Source organism: Vulpes vulpes, chromosome X, assembly GCF_048418805.1.
Source record: "Vulpes vulpes isolate BD-2025 chromosome X, VulVul3, whole genome shotgun sequence".
NCBI classification, from domain to species: domain Eukaryota; kingdom Metazoa; phylum Chordata; class Mammalia; order Carnivora; family Canidae; genus Vulpes; species Vulpes vulpes.
In genome coordinates this window covers 66,794,245-66,819,219 of record NC_132796.1, presented here as the reverse complement: position 1 = coordinate 66,819,219, position 24,975 = coordinate 66,794,245, and the positions used below count along the sequence as shown (strand labels likewise).

Here is a 24,975-nt window from a genome sequence, read left to right as displayed (position 1 = left end):
TAGATGAAGATTTAGAGTCATTTACATAGCAATATTAGTAGAAAATGTGGTAGTAGGTGAGATCACCAAGGAAGAGACTGGGGAAGGTTATGAGAACCAAAGAAGGAGGGTTTGTTGAAAGCTCATTTTGACTATGGAAAGGGGAAAGAAGTCATCCAAGGATTTAGCTTCGCAGGTTATTACTCATGGTAGGTGCTAAGATTTCAGTTCAGTGTGACAGGGATGGTAATGATACCATACTACTGGCATGCAGATTGGGAATCTGGGAGGAGAAATATTTTTTATACTGGATGGCTGGATGCTAAGAAAAAAATCGGACAGGTAGGATGAGATCCTGGAAAGTGCAATAACAGATTAGAACAAATTATATATTATAACAGTGCAGAACAAATACATTAATTTTGAAGAGATGGTAGCTAGCTAGCTAACGTCAGAAAGGACAAGGTCTTTGGTGACATTAAAGACAAATCAGGAAACTGATGAGCAGATTTCTTTTTTGGAAACAATACACATTTGAAAGACTATAAATACATTAAAATAAAGCTAACATTGCTTAGAACTCCACTTCTGAGATTGCTTTCAGAAACAGTTCACCAGCCAAACAGGAAAAACAGCCTAGTATTTTTCATAGAATATTTAGTCTTGACATATATGTGTGTCTGTCAGCTTCTTTCTCTTTTACTTGTCTCTCTTTTTTCTCCCCTGCTTCCTTAGTTCATCATTTTTCTCACCCTGCCAGATGTAATAACTTAAACCATTCACTCCCTATTCCATGAAAGTCTCTGCTGGTGTTGGCCTGTGACCAGATACAGAGTAGAGGGTCTATATAGGGTGGAGACTAAGTCTAAGGTGTCAAATTGAAACTAAGAATCAGGGGGAGCCATACTCAGAATGTATCAGAAACTGGACTGACTTCCATAATTTTATTTGTGTGCTAGAAGCCTACTCTAAATGCTAGAGGTTTATAACATGCAAATGACAGCAAAATAAGGATTGCTTAGATATATCCTTATACACTAAAAAGCATACACAAAGCACTCAGATAAATATTTTATCATGTTAATATATATGTATATAAATACAAGCATGTCCATTTAATGACCCACATACAGAAAGAAAATGAGTACAAATATGAATATGAGAAACCACATTTATGTTGGTTAATCAGGAGTAGATTGCATTTCATTTTCTAAATTTATTTTTCCTCACTATTACTTCTAGAATGCTGAACTAGCTTAATTTGGACAGTTAAAAACACTTTGGGAATATGTTTCAAGAGCTCTTGAACATAAATCCTACATCTTGATTCTGAGTTCTTACCTCTAATGAGTATATTGCATTTCTGCCTTTAGGGTAACCCCAAGATCCTTGGCTCTAATTTATTTATTTTGAAGACTTTATTTATTTATTCATGAGAGGCAGAGACATAGGGAGAAGCAGGCTCCATGCAGGAAGCCGGACACAGGACTGGATCCTGGGACTCCGAGATTACACCTTGGGCCAAAGGCAGGTGCTAAACTACTGAGCCACCTAGGCATCCCATTGGTTCTAATTTAAAGACTTGGCCTTGGGTGATTATGGCAGATCAGGGTCTGTAGCCACACCTGCCAGCTTTGCACATCAAGGCAATTATCAAAAAAGGGCTTAGAAAACAAGTGTGGGGGGCGGCGGGGTGGGGAGCAGCCCAGGTGGCTCAGCGGTTTAGCACTGCCTTCAGCCCCGGACATGATCCTGGAGACCTGGGATGAAGTCCCACATCAGGCTCCTGGCATGGAGCCTGTTCTCCCTCTGCCTGTCTCTGCCTCTCTCTCTCACGAATAAATAAATAAAATCTAAAAGAAAACAAGTGGGGAGATAGGTGGTTAATATACATACAGTGTTGACCTAAGACAATGGTTCTGAAAGTATAGTCTGCAGACCAATAGCATCAACATCACCTGGAAACTTCTTAGTACTTAAAATTCTGGAGCAGCAATCCAGACTTACTGTATCAGAAACTCTATGTTTGCGATCCAGCAATCTGTGCTTTAACAAGCCCTCCAGGTGATTTTGATGCATGCTAAAGTTTGAGAACCACTGAAGTAGAAGAAAACAGTCATGAGCAGAAGGGTTATAGGACAGAGGAAAAAGAAAAACCAAGGTACCAGCAAGAGAGATGACATTGCATGAAGGAGAGGAATACTGAAGGCGTAGTATATTGAATTCTGTCATTCCAGCTGCCTTCTCAAAAAAAAAAAAAAAAAAAAAAAAACCCTCTTCCATTCAGATGTTTTATAAGTGCTAAATTGCATGTTTTAAATGTAACAATAAATGGAATGAAATAATAAGCCAGATTTGAATGGAGGGCAAAAATAGAGTCAGGGATAAATGGTGTATGATATGGATCAAATCCAAAACAGCAGGAACTTTCAGGAGTGGAGCAAAGCAAAACTGGTAAATGAGCAAAAGAGATGAATTGGTTGCTTCTGATGGTTTAAGGAAACTCTAATACCCTGACACTCAGTACTGTACTACCAGAGAGAACAAGTGGCTCCAAGGCTAGGAATAGGGTCAAGGGGAGGGGATATATTTATTTTCCAAAATAATCTGAGTGGGTGCTTGAAAGAATTAAGACATTTAATGTAATCCACACCCTTGATATTTCAGCAGGGAGTATGGCTTATAAAACTGCTTTATTCTACATTTACAGCTCTCAACTGTGCATGGAATTCCTAATGCCAACATAAAGCAATGGATCTATGAGGAAGTCAATATATTTAAATCCAAATAAGATGGTTTGTGAACCAGCCTATATCATAAATTATATACATTCTGCTAGGGGACTTTATGGTTATCAGTAACTCAAAGTCTGTAAGGAGCGGAAACTAGGACTAGGGATCCCTGGGTGGCGCAGTGGTTTGGCGCCTGCCTTTGGCCCAGGGCGCGATCCTGGAGACCCGGGATCGAATCCCACATCGGGCTCCTGGTGCATGGAGCCTGCTTCTCCCTCTGCCTATGTCTCTGCCTCTCTCTCTCTCTCTCTGTGACTATCATAAATAAATAAATAAATAAATAAATAAATAAATAAATAAATAAATAAGAAAGAAACAAACAAACTAGGACTGGTAGAAACCCAGATGTTTGAGGTAAAGGATCTGGGGGAACCAACTTATCTGTAAAGTATTGGGGAGAGGCAAAGAGGTGCTTAATCAGTTAGGAAGTCTTAGCAGTCTCCACTGTAATGCCAGCTGTTGTAGGTACCTGACTATCTAGTTGGGCAAGTAAACCGAGGCAGTGAGGGATTCATGCAAAAAATGCCTTCAGAATCAGGGAAATAGTGACCTGCCTAAGGCAAGTAGGCAAGTATCAGATCCATCTGCATGCACCACAGCCCAACTTCTAAACAAAAAAATAGTCTTCAACCTATTTTCCAGTTGGACTCACCTGGTTGATAAAGATCCTTGGTTCAAATCTCTGTCCTCCTCTAGTTGTGATATAATTTGTGACATGTTACTTAGTCCAACTGTGCCTGTTTCCTCCTCTATAAAAAAGTACGTACTTCATAGTGCTGATGAGGATTAAATTATATAATATAGTACATGTCAGATGTCAAACTCACATACTCATGGTTTGCTACATAAAGCAGTGAATACATTGGAGATACTATTATGAGAGGAAGTGTATATTATGGTTTGCTCCACTGTTCACAAGATTTTGGGATCTCAGCCAAGTATTTTAAATTTATTATGCCTTAGATTCCTCATAAATAAAATGAGGTTAAGAATAATACCTCCATTCTAGGTTGCTTTGAAAATGAGATTAATATATATAAAATGCTTAGTATAGTGCCTGGCACCTAATAAGTACTTGCTAGGAGTGCCTGGGTGGCTCAGTTGGTTAGCTGTCCAACTCTTGGTTTTGGCTCAGGTCATGATGTAAGGATCATGAGATTGAGTCCCATGTTAGGCTCCATGCTAACTATGGAGTCTGCTTAAGATTCCTTCTTTATCTCTATCTCCTTCTCCCATTGCCTATCCCTCTGTTTGTGTGCTCTTGCTCTCTCTCTCTCTAATAAAATAAAATCTTTTAAAAAATAATACTCAATAGATATTAACTACAATTATTATTCCTAGAGTTCTGAGTAATTCTCTGAACTCCTTATTTGAGATATAATTGACATACAACTGGCTTCACATGTTAAAATTCTTTTTTTGTTGTTTTGTTTTGTTGTATATATTTTTTTTTATTTTTTTTTTTGTTTTGAGTGTGTCATTCTCTTTTTTTTTTTTTTAAATTAATTTTTATTGGTGTTCAATTTACCAACATACAGAAAAACACCCAGTGCTCATCCCGTCAAGTGTCCACCTCAGTGCCCGTCACCCATTCCCCTCCAACACCCGCCCTCCTCCCCCCTTCCACCACCCCTAGTTCGTTTCCCCAAGTTAGGAGTCTTTATGTTCTGTCTCCCTTCCTGATATTTCCCAACATTTCTTCTCCCTTCCTTTATATTCCCTTTCACTATTATTTATATTCCCCAAATGAATGAGAACATACACTGCTTGTCCTTCTCCGATTGACTTATTTCACTCAGCATAATACCCTCCAGTTCCATCCACGTTGAAGCAAATGGTGGGTATTTGTCGTTTCTAATCGCTGAGTAATATTCCATTGTATACATAAACCACATCTTCTTTATCCAAAGCATATATTTTAAAATGGCTGATAAGCACATGAAAATATGTTCAATATTGGCCATTAAGGAAATGCAAATCAAAACCAAAATGAGATATCACTTCATACTCACTATCATGGCTACAACTGAGAAAACAGAAAATAGTAAGTGTTGGCAAGGATAAAAAGAAATTAGAACCCTTTCTGTTGCCAATGTAAAATGATGCAGCTGCATTGATCAACATTTTGGCAGTTTTTTAAAAAGTTAAACTTAGAGTTGCCATATGGCTCAGCAATTTCACTCTCAGTTATATAACCAAGAGTATAGAAACTATATGTCCTCACAAAAACTTACACGTGAATATTTATGCCACCATTATTCATAATACTCAAAAGATGTAAACAACCCAAATGTCCATCAACTTATGAATGGATAAATTAAAAGTGTTATATCCATACAATGAATATTATTCAGCCATAAAAATAAACTGATTCATGTTACGACATGAATGAACCTTGAAAACATTATGGTAAGTGAAAGAAACCTATCATAGACAAAAGTAAGTTAGTGGTTTAAACCTAGGGGTTTAGAGGAGGAAGAATGAGAACTACTAATGAGAATGAGGTTTATTTTTCAGGTGATAGAAAGTGTTCAGGCATTCTAAAATGGTGATGGTTGCACAACTTTGTGAATGTACTCATAATCACTGAATTGTTTACTTTGAAAGGGTTATGGTATGTGAATTATATCTCAATTAAAAAATAATTCTGAATGGTGAACAGCCATAAAAAATAGAGATGGTGTTTCCCTCCAGAGATTACTGTCCATTATAAGTGATAAACTCAGGATTCCCCTCTTAATAATGTACCCTACTGCGTGGATCTTCTAGTCTTCTTTAAGTTACCCAGTGGGAATTGGAGTTCAGGGAGCTGGTATAAATACTGATGTTACTGGTGTTAATAAACTTTTCTTTGACTCTGAGCCTGGAGTTTTGTGTCTTCTGCCAGCATCTATGAAACTGTGGCCAACTAACTTGTTAACTTGTATATATAATAAAATCTCAGACCCTTCGAAGTTCTTGACAAGGACCATATAATTAATTTAGTTGAACCTTCTCATTTTATATATTTCAAATCTCAGTCATATAGCTCTGCATTTTATTTGAAGAAAGATAAGGAAGAAAACATCAATAGGTAGAAAACATTGGTTTCTTTATGGAATGAGTTTATCAACCCTTAATAACTCTGTCCTTAAGTTAGCATTTGTCATACCATTTATCTTTTTGTTTCTTAGACTCATATCTGTTAAACTCATACCATTTTAAATATACTACTCAAAAGAGTATTCTCTGACCTTTTCTTTGTGGCATTTGGTGAACAAAAACCTTCTTCTACTTCTAAGAGCATCTTTGAAAGACTAAAGAGAGATCTATAATGAAGATTCACTAGTATATGCAGAGAACTATAGGATAACTTTTATAAGATAGATATCTGCTAAGTGATAAAATATTTGATAATGAGTTGGGTTATCTCACGACCTTTGACCCAGTTCTTATAGATCATTAGAGATTATTCTAGTTTTGGCAAACAATTCAGGTATACATTTTTTTACTGTCCTTGATTTCAGAGTTCTTATATATAGCCTTGAGTTCAACAATGGCTTAACTTATAAAAGCCTATCAAGACGGATTTTTAATTTGGATAACACACTGCAAAGTCATGACCATCACAGTAATACAAAAAATGAACATATTTAAGCTGTTTTTTTTTCTGCAAATAAAAACAACTTTATAAAGTTTTATTTAAAAAAATCTATATCAAACAAGTTTTAAGTCTTTAGGCAAAACACTAACTAGATGAATAAACCAAGTCTTAAAAGTAATAAGCTCCAATACCTTAAGCAGTAGTATTAATTGGGCAGTATTTAGGGTTTAATATATTCTTTTACCTTGATTGGGTCACCATGGGTCTAGCTGAATTTGATCCTTCATTATTGCATTTCCTCTGTAGTTATATTCAGCACACTTTTTTGTACTTCCTTGTTTATATTGTTTTCCCTCCTTTAGACTGCAAATTCTTCAAGGTCAAGAAATGTATTGCCTTGGTCTTTCTAGCCCAGCACCTATGCCAGTGCCCAGAACAGGTATTCAGGAATGGATATTTAATTCCCCACACAGATGAGACTTTAGAAAGGTAACTCACAGTCACAAATATTTTGCCAAAAAAAATGTTTTAAATTTATATGGAATCATTCTTTGTATTAATTTATGTGGAAACCTGAAATAATAATTGTTGTATGCTGAATTGTGTCCAGATAAAATCTATATGTTGAAGTCCTTAGTATCTCAGAATATGACTTTATTTGATAATAGGGTCTTTAAAGAGGTAATTAAGTTAAAATAAGGTCAATAGGGTAGAATCCAAATGACTTATGTTCTATAAGTAAAGGTTAGGATATATAGAGGAAGACCACGTGAAGATACAGGGAAAAAGATGACCATCTGCAAGCTGAAGAGAGAAGCCTGAGAAGAAACCAACCATGCCAATACTTCAGTCTGAGACTTCCAAAATCCAGAATTGCAAGAAAATAAATTTCCATTTAAGCCACCCAGTTTGTGGTACTTTGTTATGACAGCCCTAGCAACTAATAGGATAACTAAAAGATTCTTTTGATAAGTATGGAATTAAAAACAGAAAGATCTCATAGTCCTATGGGAATATTTATATACATTACAGGAGAGCCTCTTTTGTACAGAAAATATAACTTTACTGTGACCCAGTATTTATTTTTTTTCCTCTAGTATCTTTCCTTTACACAAATTTGCATGTGCACTGACAATTCCATATTCCCTGTCTCTCTTCTCTCTAGGTCTCAGGGTTCTTCTTCTTCTTCTTCTTCTTCTTTTTTTTTTTTTTTAAACAACATAATCCCTCAGCTCTTGGGTAGAATCATAGTAGAAGTGAGTTTATTTCTCCATCACATCCTATACTTTCCTAAGTATCTTCTGACGTCTGTGTGACTATCAAATAGCTATCACATTTATCATATCACACACATCACTAAATGAACTAAATAAAATTATCATCTGTTTCTCATTTGTTTCAAACTCACTAGCACAATATGTGATCCAGGAAATGTATCTTAGAAAGTTAAAAATGATAAATAGAATTGGTAGATATACAAAGAGAAGACTTGTTCTCTTATGAAATCTTATCATGTTAAATTTTGGAATCAGAATTGACTTAATTTTATCAGAGGGTATTTTCAAAGGAAGCAATTGGTTTTACAATCTGACTTTTTTCCTAGAAATAAGGAATGAATATGAATATTCACAGCTTTTCTCAAAACAAAGAAATATGTTACTATCTTTTGAAGTTAGCATATTTCAAGCAAGATATACCCAATTCTGGAGAGCCATGTAGATAGCAGCTTTGACAAAGTAACAAAACACATTTGCCAGTTTCCCAGAAGAATAACATTTCTAGCCATTGTAGAATATTCATAGGCCATCAAAGTTTCAAAGTTTGAGAGTACATCCCTGGGATTCCCTAAAGGCACTTTCTCAGGAGTATGTAATGGAATTCTCAAGTTATCCATTTCACTATGTACTTCAAATAATATATTCCCAAACATATAGTTATCTTTTTTATGAAGACACAGAAACATTTTCTGACTGAACAGTAGACAATGACTTGAGATTTCCTCTTTTTAGGATAAAAATTATAGAAAATATGGAAATTTTTATCCCTAGAATTGTTGATTAAATGAAAAACTAAACATTGAGTGACTTCAGGTGAGATGAATTCAATAGGAAATGCTGAGTATAAAATGCCAGGTAACTAGCTGAAAAGGGAAAACAAAATAAAAGGAATTCATGAGTGTGTTGTTGCCTTAATGACTACATTCAATCCACAAAATCAATTCTTGATTTCTTTGTAATCCAGGTGCCTGTATGTTCTTCGTGGTTGACTTGGGACCAACTCAAAGGAAAACTGCTCTGCTCTTAGTCTTACCTGGTTCACTTTTCCTTCTAAATAAAGGAAAACAGATTGAATCAATTATATTCTTACATAACCTACATTTTTCCCATTTTCCCACTAGGACTTCCTGCTAAAACTAGCAAAAAGATAGTAGCAACTTGAAGATCACAATTCTTTGACTTCATCCTTTCCACTTTAGCTGAAAGTTCCCATGGTCACACTTTAGTTTGTACAAAATCTTGTGCACAAACCATCTACTTCAGAATCATTTAGAGAACTTGTTTAAAGCGCAGATTCCTCCGTACCTCCCTCCCCAATGATTCTGATTCAGTAGGTTCTAAGGTGGAACCTAAATATATGTGTTTTTGCAAAGCCCCTTTGTGATTCTCTTCCAAGTAAATTATTTACCACACTTTGAGGAACATTGGTTTATTCAGACAGGAGTATGTCAGGGTGAGAATAGTTGAAAGACTTCTCATTTGAAGTCCTCTCTTTTCCTTGTTAAGTGGATGAGTTTGTCTGTTTTCCTGCTCCTCATCCCATTAGCACACTTTTATATATTCTTCAGTATCTAAACCAAAGTAAAACCTTTTATGATAACTTTTCCCCACCTAGTTGATCATCTTATTTTGAGTCACTAGGGTATCTAGTGCAAATTAATATTATGGTACTCATCACATACTGCAACAACTATTTCTGTCGCCTTAAATCTTGGTGTTCTTTAAGGTTTTGTTTTTTGTCTTCCTCTTTCCTTACTCTTTACACATTCCCTGGGCAATATTATCCATGCCATGGCTTCAACTATCACCCATAAAACTGATGACCTTCAAATCTGTACCTCAAGCGCACATCTCTCTTCTAATCTCCAGATCCATAATTCCAGTGGTCTATTGGAGATCTCTACTTGAGTTTAAAGTACCCCATATCTCAATGTCAAAAACTAAATTTATATTCTTCTGTATCCCCTGTCCTTTCCCCAAACCTAGTCATCCTCTTCTATTATTCTAAGTGGTACCACTATGTACTCAGTTGAAGTCAGAAACTGAACAGTAATTCTACAGTCCTTCCCTTCTTCTTCCCTCATTCAATACTGTCAGATCTTCTTCTGAGATATTTCTCAAGTCTCCATTCTCCATTCTCCCACTGTTACTGCATTAGACAAAAGCTAGTTATTAGAGAATATGAAAGTTTATGGTATAGGTAAGGCTAAACAAAGACATTACTTGGGGAAAGACAAATAGTCATAGATATTAATTCTTCAAAAATCTCCCATGTTTAGGGACACCTGGATAGCTCAGTGGTTGAGCATCTGCCTTTGGCTCAGGTCATGATCCTGGGGACTTGGGATCGAGTCCCACATCAGGATCCCCACAGGGAGCCTGCTTGTCCCTCTGCCTATGTCTCTGCTTCTCTCGGTGTCTCTCATTAATAAATAAGTAAAATCTTAAAAAAAATTTTTTCCCATGCTTATTCCATTGCTAAAGATGTTAAAGGGATAACTAAAGAGATGGAAGTAGAGAGTAGTTAGGTTAGCCAGATCCTCATGTTTCACAGCACAGATTATATAACGTCTAATAATATATAATGTCAAAGATTAATAAATCAAGAAATGGCAGAGCAGTATGTTAAAAAAAAAAAAAACACCAATATACAAGCAGCCAAATCCAGAACGTGGAAATTTCTTGGCAAAAGTGAACTGAATTATTATTATAAAAAATTAACAGGAAAATTAGATAAAGGGATTGTTACAGATTACTGTAGATTTAAGAAACATCCCAACGTAATGCAATATGTCTATTTTGTTTGGATCTTAAACAAACCAAAAGGTATTTGGGGGAAATTTGAATACATATTGAGTACCAGATGCTAGTAAGTAATTATGATAAAGATATTGGGATTATGTTTTTGAAATTTTCCTCATCTGCTAGAGATACATGCCAAATATATATGAGTTAAAAGATCTGATGTCGAGGAGGGGCAAGATGGCGGAAGAGTAGTGTCCCCAAATCACCTGTCCCCAACAAATTACCTAGATAACCTTCAAATCATCCTGAAAATCTACGAATTCGGCCTGAGATTTAAAGACAGACTAGCTGGAATGCTACAGTGAGAAGAGTTCGCCCTTCTATCAAGGTAGGAAGACGGGAAAAAAGAAATAAAGAGACAAAAGGCCTCCAAGGGGGAGGGGCCCCCCAGGAGCCGGGCTGAGGCCGGGGCGAGTGTCCCCAGGACAGGGGAGCCCCGTCCCGGAGGAGCAGGAGCTGCACCAACCTTCCCGGGCGGAAAGGGGCTTGCAGGGAGTTAAAGCAGGACCCAGGAGGGCGGGGATGCCCTCGGGCTCCCTAGGAGGTTAACAGACACCTGCGGCGCGCCCAGGAGAGTGCGCCGAGCTCCCTAAGGGCTGCAGCGCACACAGAGGGACCCGGAGCAGCTCGGAGGGGCTCGGGCGGCGGCTCCCCGGAGGGGGCTGCTTGGCTCCCGGAGCAGCTTGGGGGGGCTCGGGTGGCAGCTCCGCGGAGGGGGCTGCCGGCCGGGAGCGCGAAAACAACAGCGAAGGGGCCAAAGCACAGAGCGCCGGGACACAGCCCAGGATCCGGCCTCCCCCCGGGACAGACAGAGACCGGGAGGCCCAGGACAGCAAGGACACTCCTGCCCCAACCTGAGCAGATCAGCGGCCCTGCCACGGAGCCCCCAGGCCCTGCAGACGGAGAGCCCCTGAGTTACTGCGGGGGCTGAATCCATGTTTCCAGAGCTGCTCCCGCCACTGGGGTGTTCCTCCTGGGGCCTCACGGGGTAAACAAACCCAATGAGCCCTGCACCAGGCAGGGGGCAGAGCAGCTCCCCCAAGTGCTAACACCTGAAAATCAGCACAGCAGGCCCCTCCCCCAGAAGACCAGCGACACGGACCAGTTCCAGGGGAAGTCGAGGGACTTAAAATATACAGAATCAGAAGATACTCCCACGTGTTTTTATGTTTTTTTGTTTTGTTTTGTCTTGTATTTTTTTCTTTCTTTTTGATTTCTGATTCCTTCTCACACACCCCCTTTTTTTCTCCTTTCTTTCTTTTTCTTTCTCTTTTTCTTCTCTTTTTCCCCTTTTTTTCTTCTTTCTCTTTTTTCTTTTTCTCTTTTCTTTCCTTCTCTCTCTTTTTCTCCTTTTCCCAATACAACTTGTTTTTGGCCACTCTGCACTGAGCAAAATGACTAGAAGGAAAACCTAACCTCAAAACAAAGAATCAGAAACAGTACTCTCGCCCACAGAGTTACAAAATCTGGATTACAATTCAATGTCAGAAAGCCAATTCAGAAGCACTACTATACAGCTACTGGTGGCTCTAGAAAAAACCATAAAGGACTCAAGAGACTTCATGACTGCAGAATTTAGATCCAATCAGGCAGAAATTAAAAATCAATTAAATGAGATGCAATCCAAGCTAGAAGTCCTAACGACGAGGCTTAACGAGGTGGAAGAACGAGTGAGTGACATAGAAGACAAGTTGATGGCAAAGAGGGAAACTGAGGAAAAAAGGGAGAGGCAATTAAAAGACCATGAGGATAGATTAAGGGAAATAAATGAGAGACTTAGGAAGAAAAACCTACGTCTAATTGGGGTTCCCGAGGGCGCTGAAAGGGCCAGAGGGCCAGAATATGTATTTGAACAAATCCTAGCTGAAAACTTTCCAAATCTGGGAAGGGAAACAGGCATTCAGATCCAGAAAATAGAGAGATCACCCCCTAAAATCAACAAAAACCGTTCAACACCTCGACATTTAATAGTTAAGCTTGCAAATTCCAAAGATAAGGAGAAGATCCTTAAAGCAGCAAGAGAAAAAAAGTCCCTGACTTTTATGGGGAGGAATATTAGGGTAACAGCAGACCTCTCCACAGAGACCTGGCAGGCCAGAAAGGGCTGGCAGGATATATTCAGGGTCCTAAAGGAGAAGAACATGCAACCAAGAATACCTTATCCAGCAAGGCTCTCATTCAAAATGGAAGGAAAAATAAAGAGCTTCCAAGACAGGAAGGAACTGAAAGAATATGTGACGTCCAAACCAGCTCTGCAAGAAATTTTAAGGGGGACTCTTAAAATTCCCCTTTAAGAAGAAGTTCAGTGGAACAATCCACAAAAACAAGGACTGAATAGATATCATGATGACACTAAACTTATATCTGTCAATAGTAACTCTGAACGTGAATGGGCTTAATGACCCCATCTAAAGGCGTAGGGTTTCAGACTGGATAAAAAAGCAGGACCCATCTATTTGCTGTCTACAAGAGACTCATTTTAGACAGAAGGACACCTACAACCTGAAAATAAAAGGTTGGAGAACCATTTACCATTCAAATGGTCCTCAAAAGAAAGCAGGGGTAGCCATCCTCATATCAGATAAATTAAAATTTACCCCGAAGAAAATACAGAGAGATGAAGAGGAACACTATCTCATACTCAAAGGATCTATCCAACAAGAGGACTTAACAATCCTCAATATATATATGCCCCGAATGTGGGAGCTGCCAAATATTTAAACCAGTTAATAACCAAACTGAAGAAATACTTTGATAATAATACACTTATACTTGGTGACTTCAATCTAGCTCTTTCTATACTAGATAGGTCTTCTAAGCACAACATATCCAAAGAAATGAGAGCTTTAAATGATACACTGGACCAGATGGATTTCACAGATATCTACAGAACTTTACATCCAAACTCAACTGAATACACATTCTTCTCAAGTGCACATGGAACTTTCTCCAGAATAGACCACATCCTGGGTCACAAATCGGGTCTGAACCGATACCAAAAGATCGGGATAGTCCCCTGTATATTCTCAGACCATAATGCCTTGAAATTAGAACTTAATCACAAGAAGTTTGGAAGGACCACAAACACGTGGAGGTTAAGGACCATCCTGCTAAAAGATGAAAGGGTCAACCAGGAAATTAAGGAAGAATTGAGAAGATTTATGGAAACTAATGAGAATGAAGATACAACCATTCAAAATCTTTGGGACGCAGCAAAAGCAGTCCTGAGGGGGAAATACATCACAATACAAGCATCCATTCAAAAACTGGAAAGAACTCAAATTCAAAAGCTCACCTTGCACATAAAGGAACTAGAGTAAAGCAACAAATAGACCCCACCCCCAGCAGAAGAAGACAGTTAATTAAAATTCGAGCAGAACTAAATGATATCGAGACCAAAAGAACTGTTGAACAGATCAACAGAACCAGGAGTTGGTTCTTTGAAAGAATTAATAAGATAGATAAAACATTAGCCAACCTCATTAAAAAGAAGAGAGAGAAGACTCAAATTAATAAAATCATGAATGAGAAAGGAGAGATCACTACCAACACCAAGGAAATACAAACGATTCTAAAAACATATTATGAACAGCTGTACGCCAATAAATTAGGAAATCTAGAAGAAATGGACGCATTCCTGGAAAGCAACAAACTACCAAAACTGGAGCAGGAAGAAATAGAAAACCTGAACAGGCCAATAACCAGGGAGGAAATTGAAGCAGTCATCAAAAACCTCCCAAGACACAAGAGTCCAGGGCCAGATGGCTTCCCAGGGGAATTCTATCAAACGTTTAAAGAAGAAATCATACCTATTCTACTAAAGCTGTTTGGAAAGATAGAAAGAGATGGAGTACTTCCAAATTCGTTCTATGAGGCCAGCATCACCTTAATTCCAAAACCAGACAAAGACCCCACCAAAAAGGAGAATTACAGACCAATATCCCTGATGAACATGGATGCAAAAATTCTCAACAAGATACTAGCCAATAGGATCCAACAACACATTAAGAAAATTATTCACCATGACCAAGTGGGACTTATCCCTGGGACACAAGGCTGGTTCAACACTCGTAAAACCATCAATGTGATTCATCATATCAGCAAGAGAAAAACCAAGAACCTTCTGATCCTCTCATTAGATGCAGAGAAAGCATTTGACAAAATACAGCATCCATTCCTGATCAAAACACTTCAGAGTGTTGGGATAGAAGGAACTTTCCTCGACATCTTAAAAGCCATTTACGAAAAGCCCACAGCAAATATCATTCTCAATGGGGAAGCACTGGGAGCCTTTCCCCTAAGATCAGGAACAAGACAGGGATGTCCACTCTCACCATTCCTGTTCAACATAGTTCTGGAAGTCCTCGCCTCAGCAATCAGACAACAAAAAGACATTAAAGGCATTCAAATTGGCAAAGAAGAAGTCAAACTCTCCCTCTTCGCTGATGACATGATACTCTACATAGAAAACCCAAAAGCCTCCACCCCAAGATTGCTAGAACTCATACAGCAATTTGGTAGCGTGGCAGGATACAAAATCAATTCCCAGAAATCAATGGCATTTCTATACACTAACAATGAGCCTGAAGAAAGAGAAATTGAGGAGTCAATCCCATTTACAATTGCACCCAAAAGCAAAAGATACCTAGGAATAAACCTAACCAAAGAGGTGAAGGATCTATACCCTAAAAACTATAGAACACTTCTGAAAGAAATTGAGGAAGACACAAAGAGATGGAAAAATATTCCATGCTCATGGATTGGCAGAATTAATATTGTGAAAATGTCAATGTTACCCAGGGCAATTTACACGTTTAATGCAATCCCTATCAAAGTACCATGGACTTTCTTCAGAGAGTTAGAACAAATTATTTTAAGATTTGTGTGGAATCAGAAAAGACCCTGAATAGCCAGGGGAATTTTAAAAAAGAAAACCATAGCTGGGGGCATCACAATGCCAGATTTCAGGTTGTACTACAAAGCTGTGGTCATCAAGACAGTGTGGTACTGGCACAAAAACAGACACATAGATCAATGTAACAGAATAGAGAACCCAGAAGTGGACCCTGAAATGTATGGTGAACTAATATTCGATAAAGGAGGAAAGAGTATCCATTGGAAGAAAGACAGTCTCTTCAATAAATGGTGTTGGGAAAATTGGACATCCACATGCAGAAGAATGAAACTGGACCACTCTCTTGCACCATACACAAAGATAAACTCAAAATGGATGAAAGATCTAAATGTGAGACAAGATTCCATCAAAATCCTAGAGGAGAACACAGGCAACACCCTTTTTGAACTTGGCCACAGTAACTTCTAGCAAGATACATCCACAAAGGCAAAAGAAAGAAAAGCAAAAATGAACAATTGGGACTTCATCAAGATAAGAAGCTTTTGCACAGCAAAGGATACAGTCAACAAAACTAAACCTACAAAATGGGAGAAGATATTTGCAAATGACATATCAGATAAAGGGCTAGTTTCCAAAATCTATAAAGAACTTATTAAACTCAACACCAAAGAAACAAACAGTCTTTTCATGAAATGGGCAAAAGACATGAAGAGAATGGAACCTGGTGAACATGGATGCAAAAATTCTCAACAAGATACTAGCCAATAGGATCCAACAACAGATTAAGAAAATTATTCACCATGACCTACAGAATGGGAGAAGATATTTGCAAATGACATATCAGATAAAGGGCTAGTTTCCCAAATCTATAAAGAACTTATTAAACTCAACAGCAAAGAAACAAACAGTCCTTTCATGAAATGGGCAGAAGACATGAAGAGAAATCTCACAGAGGAAGACATGGACATGGCTAACATGCACATGAGAAAATGCTCTGCATCACTTGCCATCAGGGAAATACAAATCAAAACCACCATGAGATACCACCTCACACCAGTGAGAATGGGGAAAATTAACAAGGCAGGAAATCACAAATGTTGGAGAGGATGTGTAGAAAAGGGAATCCTCTTACACTGTTGGTGGGAATGTGAACTGGTGCACCCACTCTGGAAAACTGCGTGGAGGTTCCTCAAAGAGCTAAAAATAGATCTGCCCTATGAGCTAGCAATTGCACTGCTGGGGATTTACCCCAAAGATTCAGATGCAATGAAACGCTGGGACTTCTGCACCCCGATGTTTCTAGCAGCAATGTCCACAATAGCAAAACTGTGGAAGGAGCCTTGGTGTCCATCGAAAGATGAATGGATAAAGAAGATGTGGTTTATGTATACAATTGAATATTACTCAGCCATTAGAAACGACAAATACCCACCATTTGCTTCAACGTGGATGGAACTGGAGGGTATTATGCTGAGTTAAGTAAGTCAATCGGAGAAGGACAAACAGTGTATGTTCTCATTCATTTGGGGAATATAAATAATAGTGAGAGGGAATATAAAGGAAGGGAAAAGTAATGTGTGGGAAATATCAGGAAGGGAGACAGAACATAAAGACTCCTAACTCTGGGAAACGAATGAGGGGTGGTGGAAGGGGAGGAGGGAGGGAGGTGGGGGGGGAATGGGTGACGGGCACTGAGGGGGACACTTGACGGGATGAACACTGGGTGTTTTTCTGTATGTTGGTAAATTGAACACCAATAAATATTAATGTATTAAAAAAAAGATCTGATATCAAAGATTTGCTTTAAAATACTTCAGGTCAAACCATCTACAAAACTTAACTCAAAATGAATCATAGACCTAGGTGTAAAAACCTGAAACTATAAAAATACTAGAAGGAAACATGAAAAACATATTTTAAATCTTAGGTTTTGCAAAGATTTCTTAGAAATGATATCCAAAACACAATACATAAAAGAACAAATTGATAAAATTTACTTCACCAATATCAAAAATTGCTGCTTTTCAAAAGATACTGTTAGGAGAATAAAAGGACAAACCAAAAACTGGGGAAAAATCTTTACAAACCATATATTTGATAAGGGATTGTAACAGGATATATTAAGAATTCCTAAAATAAGCAAACTAACAACCCAATAATAAAATGGGTATGAGAAAAGACTTAACACTGCAGGTCTTATTGCTCACCCCTCACACATCTCCACGAGAGCTTGGAGCCAGTACTAATCATTGTACAACCTCTGGGAATGTTATATTTGATGATTCTTTCTGTTAACGATTGATGATTTTATTGTATACACTTGGATCAAAGGGCCATGTTACATTATCTTGTAAGACTTGCTTTTCACAAATGTTGAGACTGATGATATGCACATGATTTCATCATTGGGGTCATGAGTTTTGATTATTATACCTAGTTGCATATTACGATGTACCTATGGGTGCAACCCTCCATAAAAGCCTTGGACTCTGAGATTTGAATGGGCTTCACTGTACAGTCTCCACATATGTCCCTGCACTTCACAGCCAGTGAAAAAGTATATAATATGTGACTGCAGATGGGAAAGGATGTGGAAACCTGTGTCTAATCACTCTAATCCATGCAATGGATATCTTGTTCCTATTGCTCTTGCTGTGTATACTTCTTCTGTAAGAAATGCTAACCATGAATAAAACCTGTTTGAGTCTTGTAAATCCTTCTGTTAAAGTAGCATGCTTGAAGGAGTTCTTGAGACCCCTGAGAAAATAGGAATATAATTTAAACAGAAACTTCACTCAAGGAGGTATAAGGGTGACTAATAAGTACATGAAAAGTTGCTTAATAACATTACTCATCTGGGAAATACTACATAAGCCACAATGGGATACTATTTGGTACCTATTAGAATGATTAAAATTAAAAAGAGTGATCATTCTAGATGCAGAAAAAGCATTTGATAAAATAAAGCATACTTTCTTGATAAAAACCCTCAAGAAAGGAGGGTTAGAAGGAACATATCTTAAAAGGCAATATACGAAAGAACCACAGCTACTATCATTCTCAATGGGGAAAAACTGAGAGCTTTTCCCCTAAGGTCAAGGACATGACAGGGATGTCCACTCTCACTAGTGTTGTTCAATGCAGCACTGGAAGTCTCAGCAATCAGGCAGCAAATAGAAATAAGCATCCTATTTTGCAAAGAAGTCAAACTTTTAATCTGCACAGAGGACATGAAACTCTATGTAGAAAACCTAAAGGACTCCACTAAAGCAGTGGTAGAACTAATACATGAATTCAGCAAAGTCATATGATATAAAAATCAACTTACAGAAATTTGTTGCATTTACCAAAGAGGTAAAAGATCTATATAATGAAAAACTATAGAACACTTATGAAATATATTGATTAAGACACAAAAAAAGGAAAAACATCCCATATATATGGATTGGAAGAAAAATATTGTTAAAAGTCTATGCTACCCATAGCAATCTACACATTCTATGCAATACCTATTGAAATAACAGCAACATTATTCACAAAGCTGAAACAAACAATTCTAAAATATGTATGGAACCAGAAAAGACGTTGAGTAGCCAAATTAATGTGAAAAAGAAAACCAATGCTGGAGGCAATACAACTCCAGACTTAAAGCTGTATGACAAAGCTGTAATCATCAGGACAGTACAATACTAGTACAAAAACAGACACTTAAAGGAACAGAATAAAGAACTCAGAAATAGACCCACAACTCTATGGTCAACTAATCTTTGGCAAAGCTGGAAAGAATATATAATGGAAATAAGACAGTCTCTCCCGCAAATAGTGTTGGAAAACTGGACAGCAACTTATAGAAGACTGAAACTGGACCACTTTCTTACACCATACACAAAAATAAATTCAAAATGGATGAAAGAACTAAATGTAAAATAGGAAACTTTCAAAATCCTAGAGGGGAACATAAGCAGCAACCTATTTGACCTTGGCCATTGTAACTTCTTATTAGACTCATCTGTGGAGACGATGGAAACAAAAGCAAACATGAACTACGGAGACTCTATCAAGATAAAAAGCTTCTTCACAGCAAATGAAACAACAAAACTAAAAGGCAACCAATGGAATGGGAGAAGATATTTGCAAATGATTTATCACATAAATGGCTAGTATCCAAAATATATAAAGAACTCATAAAATTCAACACCGAAAAAATAATCCAACTAAGGAATGGTCAGAAGACATGAATAGACATTTATCCAAAGAAGACATAAAAATGGCTGACACATGAAAAAATGGACATTACTCATCATCAGGGAAATACAAATAAAAACTACAATGAGATACCACCTCAAAATGGCTAAAATTAATTCAAGAAACAAGAGATGTTGGTGAGGATGTAGAGAAAGGAGAACCCTCTTACACTGTTGATGGGAGTGCAAACTGGTGCAGCCACCCTGGAAAACAGTATGGAGCTTCCTCAAAATGTTAAAAATAGAACTACCTTATGACCCAACAATTGCACTGCAAAGTATTTATCCAGAGGATACAAAAATAGTGATTTGAAGGAGCATTTGCACTCCAATGTTTATCGCAGCTACTATCAACAATAGCTAAATATGAAAAGAATCCAAATGCCCACTGATTGATGAATGGATAAAGAAGATATGGCATATATAAAAAATAGAATATACTCAACCATCGAAAAGAATGAAATCTTGCCATTTGCTATGATGTGGATGGAGCCATGTATTATGCTACATGAAATTAAGTCAGCTAAAGACAAATACTATATGATTGCACTCATATGTAGAATTTAAGAAGTGAAACAACTGAGCATAGGGAAAGGGAAGGAAAAATAAAATAAGGTAAGAACGGAGAGATAGGCAAACTATAAGAAACTCTTAACCTCAGGAAACAAACAGAGTTACTGGAGGCGTATGGGTGGGGGAATTGGCTAAATGGGTAATGGGGACTAAAGAGGGCACTTGTGATGAGCACTAAGTGTTATATGTAAAGTGATGAATCACTAAATCCTACTCTTGAAACCAGTACTATACTATATGTTAACTAACTTGAAATTAAATAAAATCTTAGAAGAAAAAGAAAGACTGATTATACTAACTGCAAGAATGTGAAGGAATTAAAATTCCTCCATTGTATATATAAATATAAAAGTGTACAGTTACTTGGAAAAATAGTTTGGCAGATTTTTAAGAAGTTATACAGACACGTACCATTACCATTGAGCCATTCCACTTCTATGTATTTACCCAAGAGAAAAGGAAACATGTTCAGGCAAAGACTTATACATAAATGTTCATAACAGAATTATTTATAATTGCTAAAAACTGGAAACAATCCAAATGTTCATCAAGAGGTTAATGGATAAGCTAATTATTGTATATCCATTCAATGGACAGGCACTCAGCAACCCAAATGAAAGAATTAAGCATTACCCAACAATATGGATAAATTTCAAAATGAATATACTGAGCAAAAGAAGCCAATCACATATTGTATGTTTCCATTTATTTAGAAATATAGAAAATGTCAACTAATCTGTGGTGTCAAAAGCCAATCAGTGGCTTCTGGACTGGGGAAAGGGGTACAGGGAGAGGCAGGAGAATATGAGAAAACATTTTGGAGTAAGGAATGTGTTCATTACTTTGATTATAGTGATGGTTTTTCATGGGTGTATATGTATTTTGAAACTTGTCAAATTGTGCACTTTAAATATATGCAATACACTGTATGTCAATCATAAAAATCAAAGCCATGATGAGATACCACCTCACAACTGTCAGAATGGCTAAAATTAGGGAAACAACAGATTTTGGCAAGGATGTGGAGAAAGGGGAACCCTGTTAACTGTTAGTGGGAATGCAAACTGGTGCAGCCACTCTCCAAACCGTATGGAGGGTCCCCAAAAGTTAAAAATAGAACTACCTATGATCCAGCAATTACAGTATTAGGTATTTACCCACAGTATTATAAAAATACATATTTGAAGGGGTACATGCACTCAGATGTTTAATAGCAGCATTATCTACAATAATCATGTTATAAAGACAGCTCAAATATCCATCAACTGATGAATGGATAAAGGAGTTGTGATACACACATGTACACACACACTGGAATATTACTCAGCCATAAAAAGAATGAAATGTTGCCATTTGCAATGACATAGATGGAGCTAGAGTATATTATGCTAAACAAAATAAGTCAGAGAAGGACAAATATATCATTTCACCCATATATGGAATTTAGGAAATAAAAGAGATGAACATATGGGAAGGGGGAAAAAAGAGGAGGAAAGCAAACCTAAGGGACTCTAATAAGGGACTCTGATAGAGAACAAACTGAGGGTTGATGGAGGGAGGTGAGTAAGGATGGGCTAAATGAGTGATGGGTCTTAAGGAGGCCACTTGTTATGATGAGCACTGGGTATTATATGTAAGTGATGTATCACTAAATTCTACTCCTGATACCAGTATTACACTATACCTGGAATTTCAATAAAAATTTGAAAAAAAAAAACCCTAATAAATGCCAAGTATGAAGAAAATGGCCCAACATTACAAATTCCACCTTATCTCCTGTGTTCCCAGCAACCTTGTTTCCTTTGCAAACAACAGAACAAAGGCATAGAGTTTCCAGGCATTGAGAAAGGCATAGAAAAGCTAGACATTGGAACTAAAAGTTACCCTTGATCCCTTTCCCAGAGACTAGTCAGCTAGGGAGATAAAACCCGAAATAAGGAGAAACTCTAGGAGGGGCACCCAGGTGGCTTAGTCGGTCAAGTTTCAGCCTTCAGCTCAAGGCATAATCCCAAAATCCTGGGATGGAGCTCCCTGCTCAGCGGGGAACCTGCTTCTTTCTCTCCCTCTGCTGCTCCCTCTGCTTGCTCTCTCTCACTCTCTCTCTCTCTGCCAAATAAATAAATAAATAAAATCTTTAATTAAAAATGGAAGAAATTCTAGGGGAAAAAAGATGGAAAAGAGTTCTAGATGAAGTAATATTGGCAAAATGTTCATAGTATGTATAGCTGAATGAGGAGTATGAGATTTATTATAGGAAGTATTAGCTTAGCATATGAGTTCACAAAGGAACTAAAATCCAAAATATTCTAAAACAATTGCCTACTGGGAATAGATCTGTGGGAAAGAGGAGTAGCCATTCTTTACTGATTAAATATGCACCCAGTTTGTGTATTGCTTTGTTAAAAGTAAAAATAATTTTGTAAAAAGTCAACATCAGGCATATATTAAAAACCGTTCCTCTTCCCTTATGTAAAGTTACTAATGTATAAATCAGTTCATGATTCATGCAGTAAGTTTTTATAAATTTTATTTTATAAAATTTATTTTATAAATTTTAGCTATTTTTATAAATCACTTAATTTTTTTTTTAATCACTTAATTTTTAAAAGCTGAATTCTTTAATAAAAATCTAATTCGGGATCCCTGGGTGGCGCAGCGGTTTGGCGCCTGCCTTTGGCCCGGGGCGCGATCCTGGAGACCCGGGATTGAATCCCACGTTGGGCTCCCGGTGCATGGAGCCTGCTTCTCCCTCTGCCTATGTCTCTGCCTCTCTGTCTCTCTCTGTGTGACTATCATAAATTTAAAAAAAATTTTTTTTTTTAAATCTAATTCTTATCTGTACAGTTTTGGTAAAAGAAAAGAGGGCAGCCCAGGTGGCTCAGTGGTTTAGTGCTGCTTTCAGCCCAGGGTGTGACACTGGAGACCCGGGATCCATTCCCACGTCAGGATCCCTGCATGGAGCCTGCTTCTCTCTCTGCCTGTGTCTCTGCTTCTCTCATTCTGTGTGTCTCTCATGAATAAATAAATAAAATCTTAAAAAAAAAAGAAAAGAAAAGGATTCTGAGTAGTCAGATATTTGAAAATTGCTAGGCTTTTATTTAAAAATATATAATTTTGGTAGAGCTTTATGAGATGAAAAGAAATGTTGACAAGCTACTTATACATATTTGTCAAATATCTTGTACTTCCAGTTGAAAGGTATTTTTTGTTGTTATATTGTACAACTCTATTATCTGTTCTGGCATAATGGGAAGAAAATTTTTTTAAATGTGAGAATTCAAGAAAGGAAAAAATATCCTCATGCTTCCTTTTCTTGTCATTCTATTTTGGGGAATCCTTATCCACCACAAAGTAAAGTTTTTAAGAATATGAATCTTTAAAAAAAAAAAAAAAGAATATGAATCTTAAAGGCTATGAGTTTGAGAAACTGGGTTCTGATGACTCAGAAAAGAGATTCTGAATTCATAGTGAGTTTGAAGCAATTGCTCCAAGTGGTATTCTAACCAACTAAAGGAATTAGTTTCTGATAAACCTAGGATGGTAAGAACACAGGAAATGCCATATTGGATTAAATCAGTGACTCTGAAACACCAGGGAATATTTTGGTTGGAAGAACCTGTGCTTTCCTCCAAAGTGATAATCTCCAAATATTTTTCAAAACACCTAGAATTCCTAAAACATCCTTTTTTAAAATTTAATTAAAGATCTGCTATCAGGGATCCCTGGGTGGCGCAGCGGTTTAGCGCCTGCCTTTGGCCCAGGGCGTGATCCTGGAGACCCGGGATCGAATCCCACGTCGGGCTCCCGGTGCATGGAGCCTGCTTCTCCCTCTGCCTATGTCTCTGCCTCTCTCTCTCTCTCACTGTGTGCCTATCATAAATAAATAAAAAAAAATAAAAAATAAATAAAAAAGATCTGCTATCAGTGAATTTTCCTAAATCTTTCTTTGATCTGTTTGTAGCAGAGTCTGTGCCACGGTGTTCAGGGCATAAACTGCAGTCAAACAAACCTAAGTTGGAATCTTAGGTCTTGGACTAGTAATTTCTCTGAGCCTCATGTCATCTGTAAAATGTAGATAACTAGTTACTTCACATGTTTATTGTAAGTATTCAATTAGAAGATTCATGTAAATCATTGAACATAGGGCCTGACAATCAATACATAGTAAGTCAATGTTATTTTGTTATTTGCAGCCTGTACATTTTCTTGGCGTTTCCAATTAGCATTAGGTACATTCTATTAATTCAAAGAAAAATTGTTTTATATAATAAAGGCTGAGCTTTACTAACGTGAGTCTCCCACATGGCATGATTTTAAGAGCATCAGGAAGCATCTAACATCCCCATTCCCCTTCCCCCCACATAAATACAGCACACTCTTCTACTTACTCTCATGCCACCAATAAAGCTCCATTTCCTCATTGACTTTGGTCAAAATTCACGTGAAAGTTTACATGTTGCTAGAGTGGGTACTTCTGGACATTTAAACAATAGATTGAAGAGTCTGAGGCTAATTTTGATTCTCTGGGGAGGAAAGGCTAGGCAAGGCACTGAATGGAGGAGAGTGGGACAAGGAGTACCACTACCAGGGAAATGGAACTTTTTCCTCCTTTATATCATGGCTGGGGAAGCTATTTAGTGGAATGCTCTGTTTCCCCAACAGGCAGGATATTAAGAATCACCTTAGTCATTTTTTAAACAGACTCCCAGGCCCTTGCCCTAGGATTTGGTAAATCTAGCGTAGGGGTTAAGGAATCAGAAGGGTTAATGAGTAACCAGGTATTCTTAAGACCTGCCAAATCTGAAAAAACAAAAAACAAACAAACAAAAAAACTGTACAGTTTAGGAGCCCAGGCTTTGTAATCAAA

General features: G+C 37.6%; 1 protein-coding gene across 1 annotated transcript in view; it reads right to left on the bottom strand.

Moving 5' to 3' along the window:
- DIAPH2 (diaphanous related formin 2) overlaps positions 1-24,574 on the bottom strand; it is a 1,085,411-nt gene extending 1,060,837 nt beyond the window's left edge. Inside the window, exon 1 of the mRNA XM_072744409.1 lies at positions 24,497-24,574. Coding sequence (XP_072600510.1) covers positions 24,497-24,529 — 33 coding nt within the window. The 5' untranslated portion in view covers positions 24,530-24,574. The remainder of the gene's footprint in view (positions 1-24,496) is intronic.
- Positions 24,575-24,975: the final 401 nt, after the last annotated feature.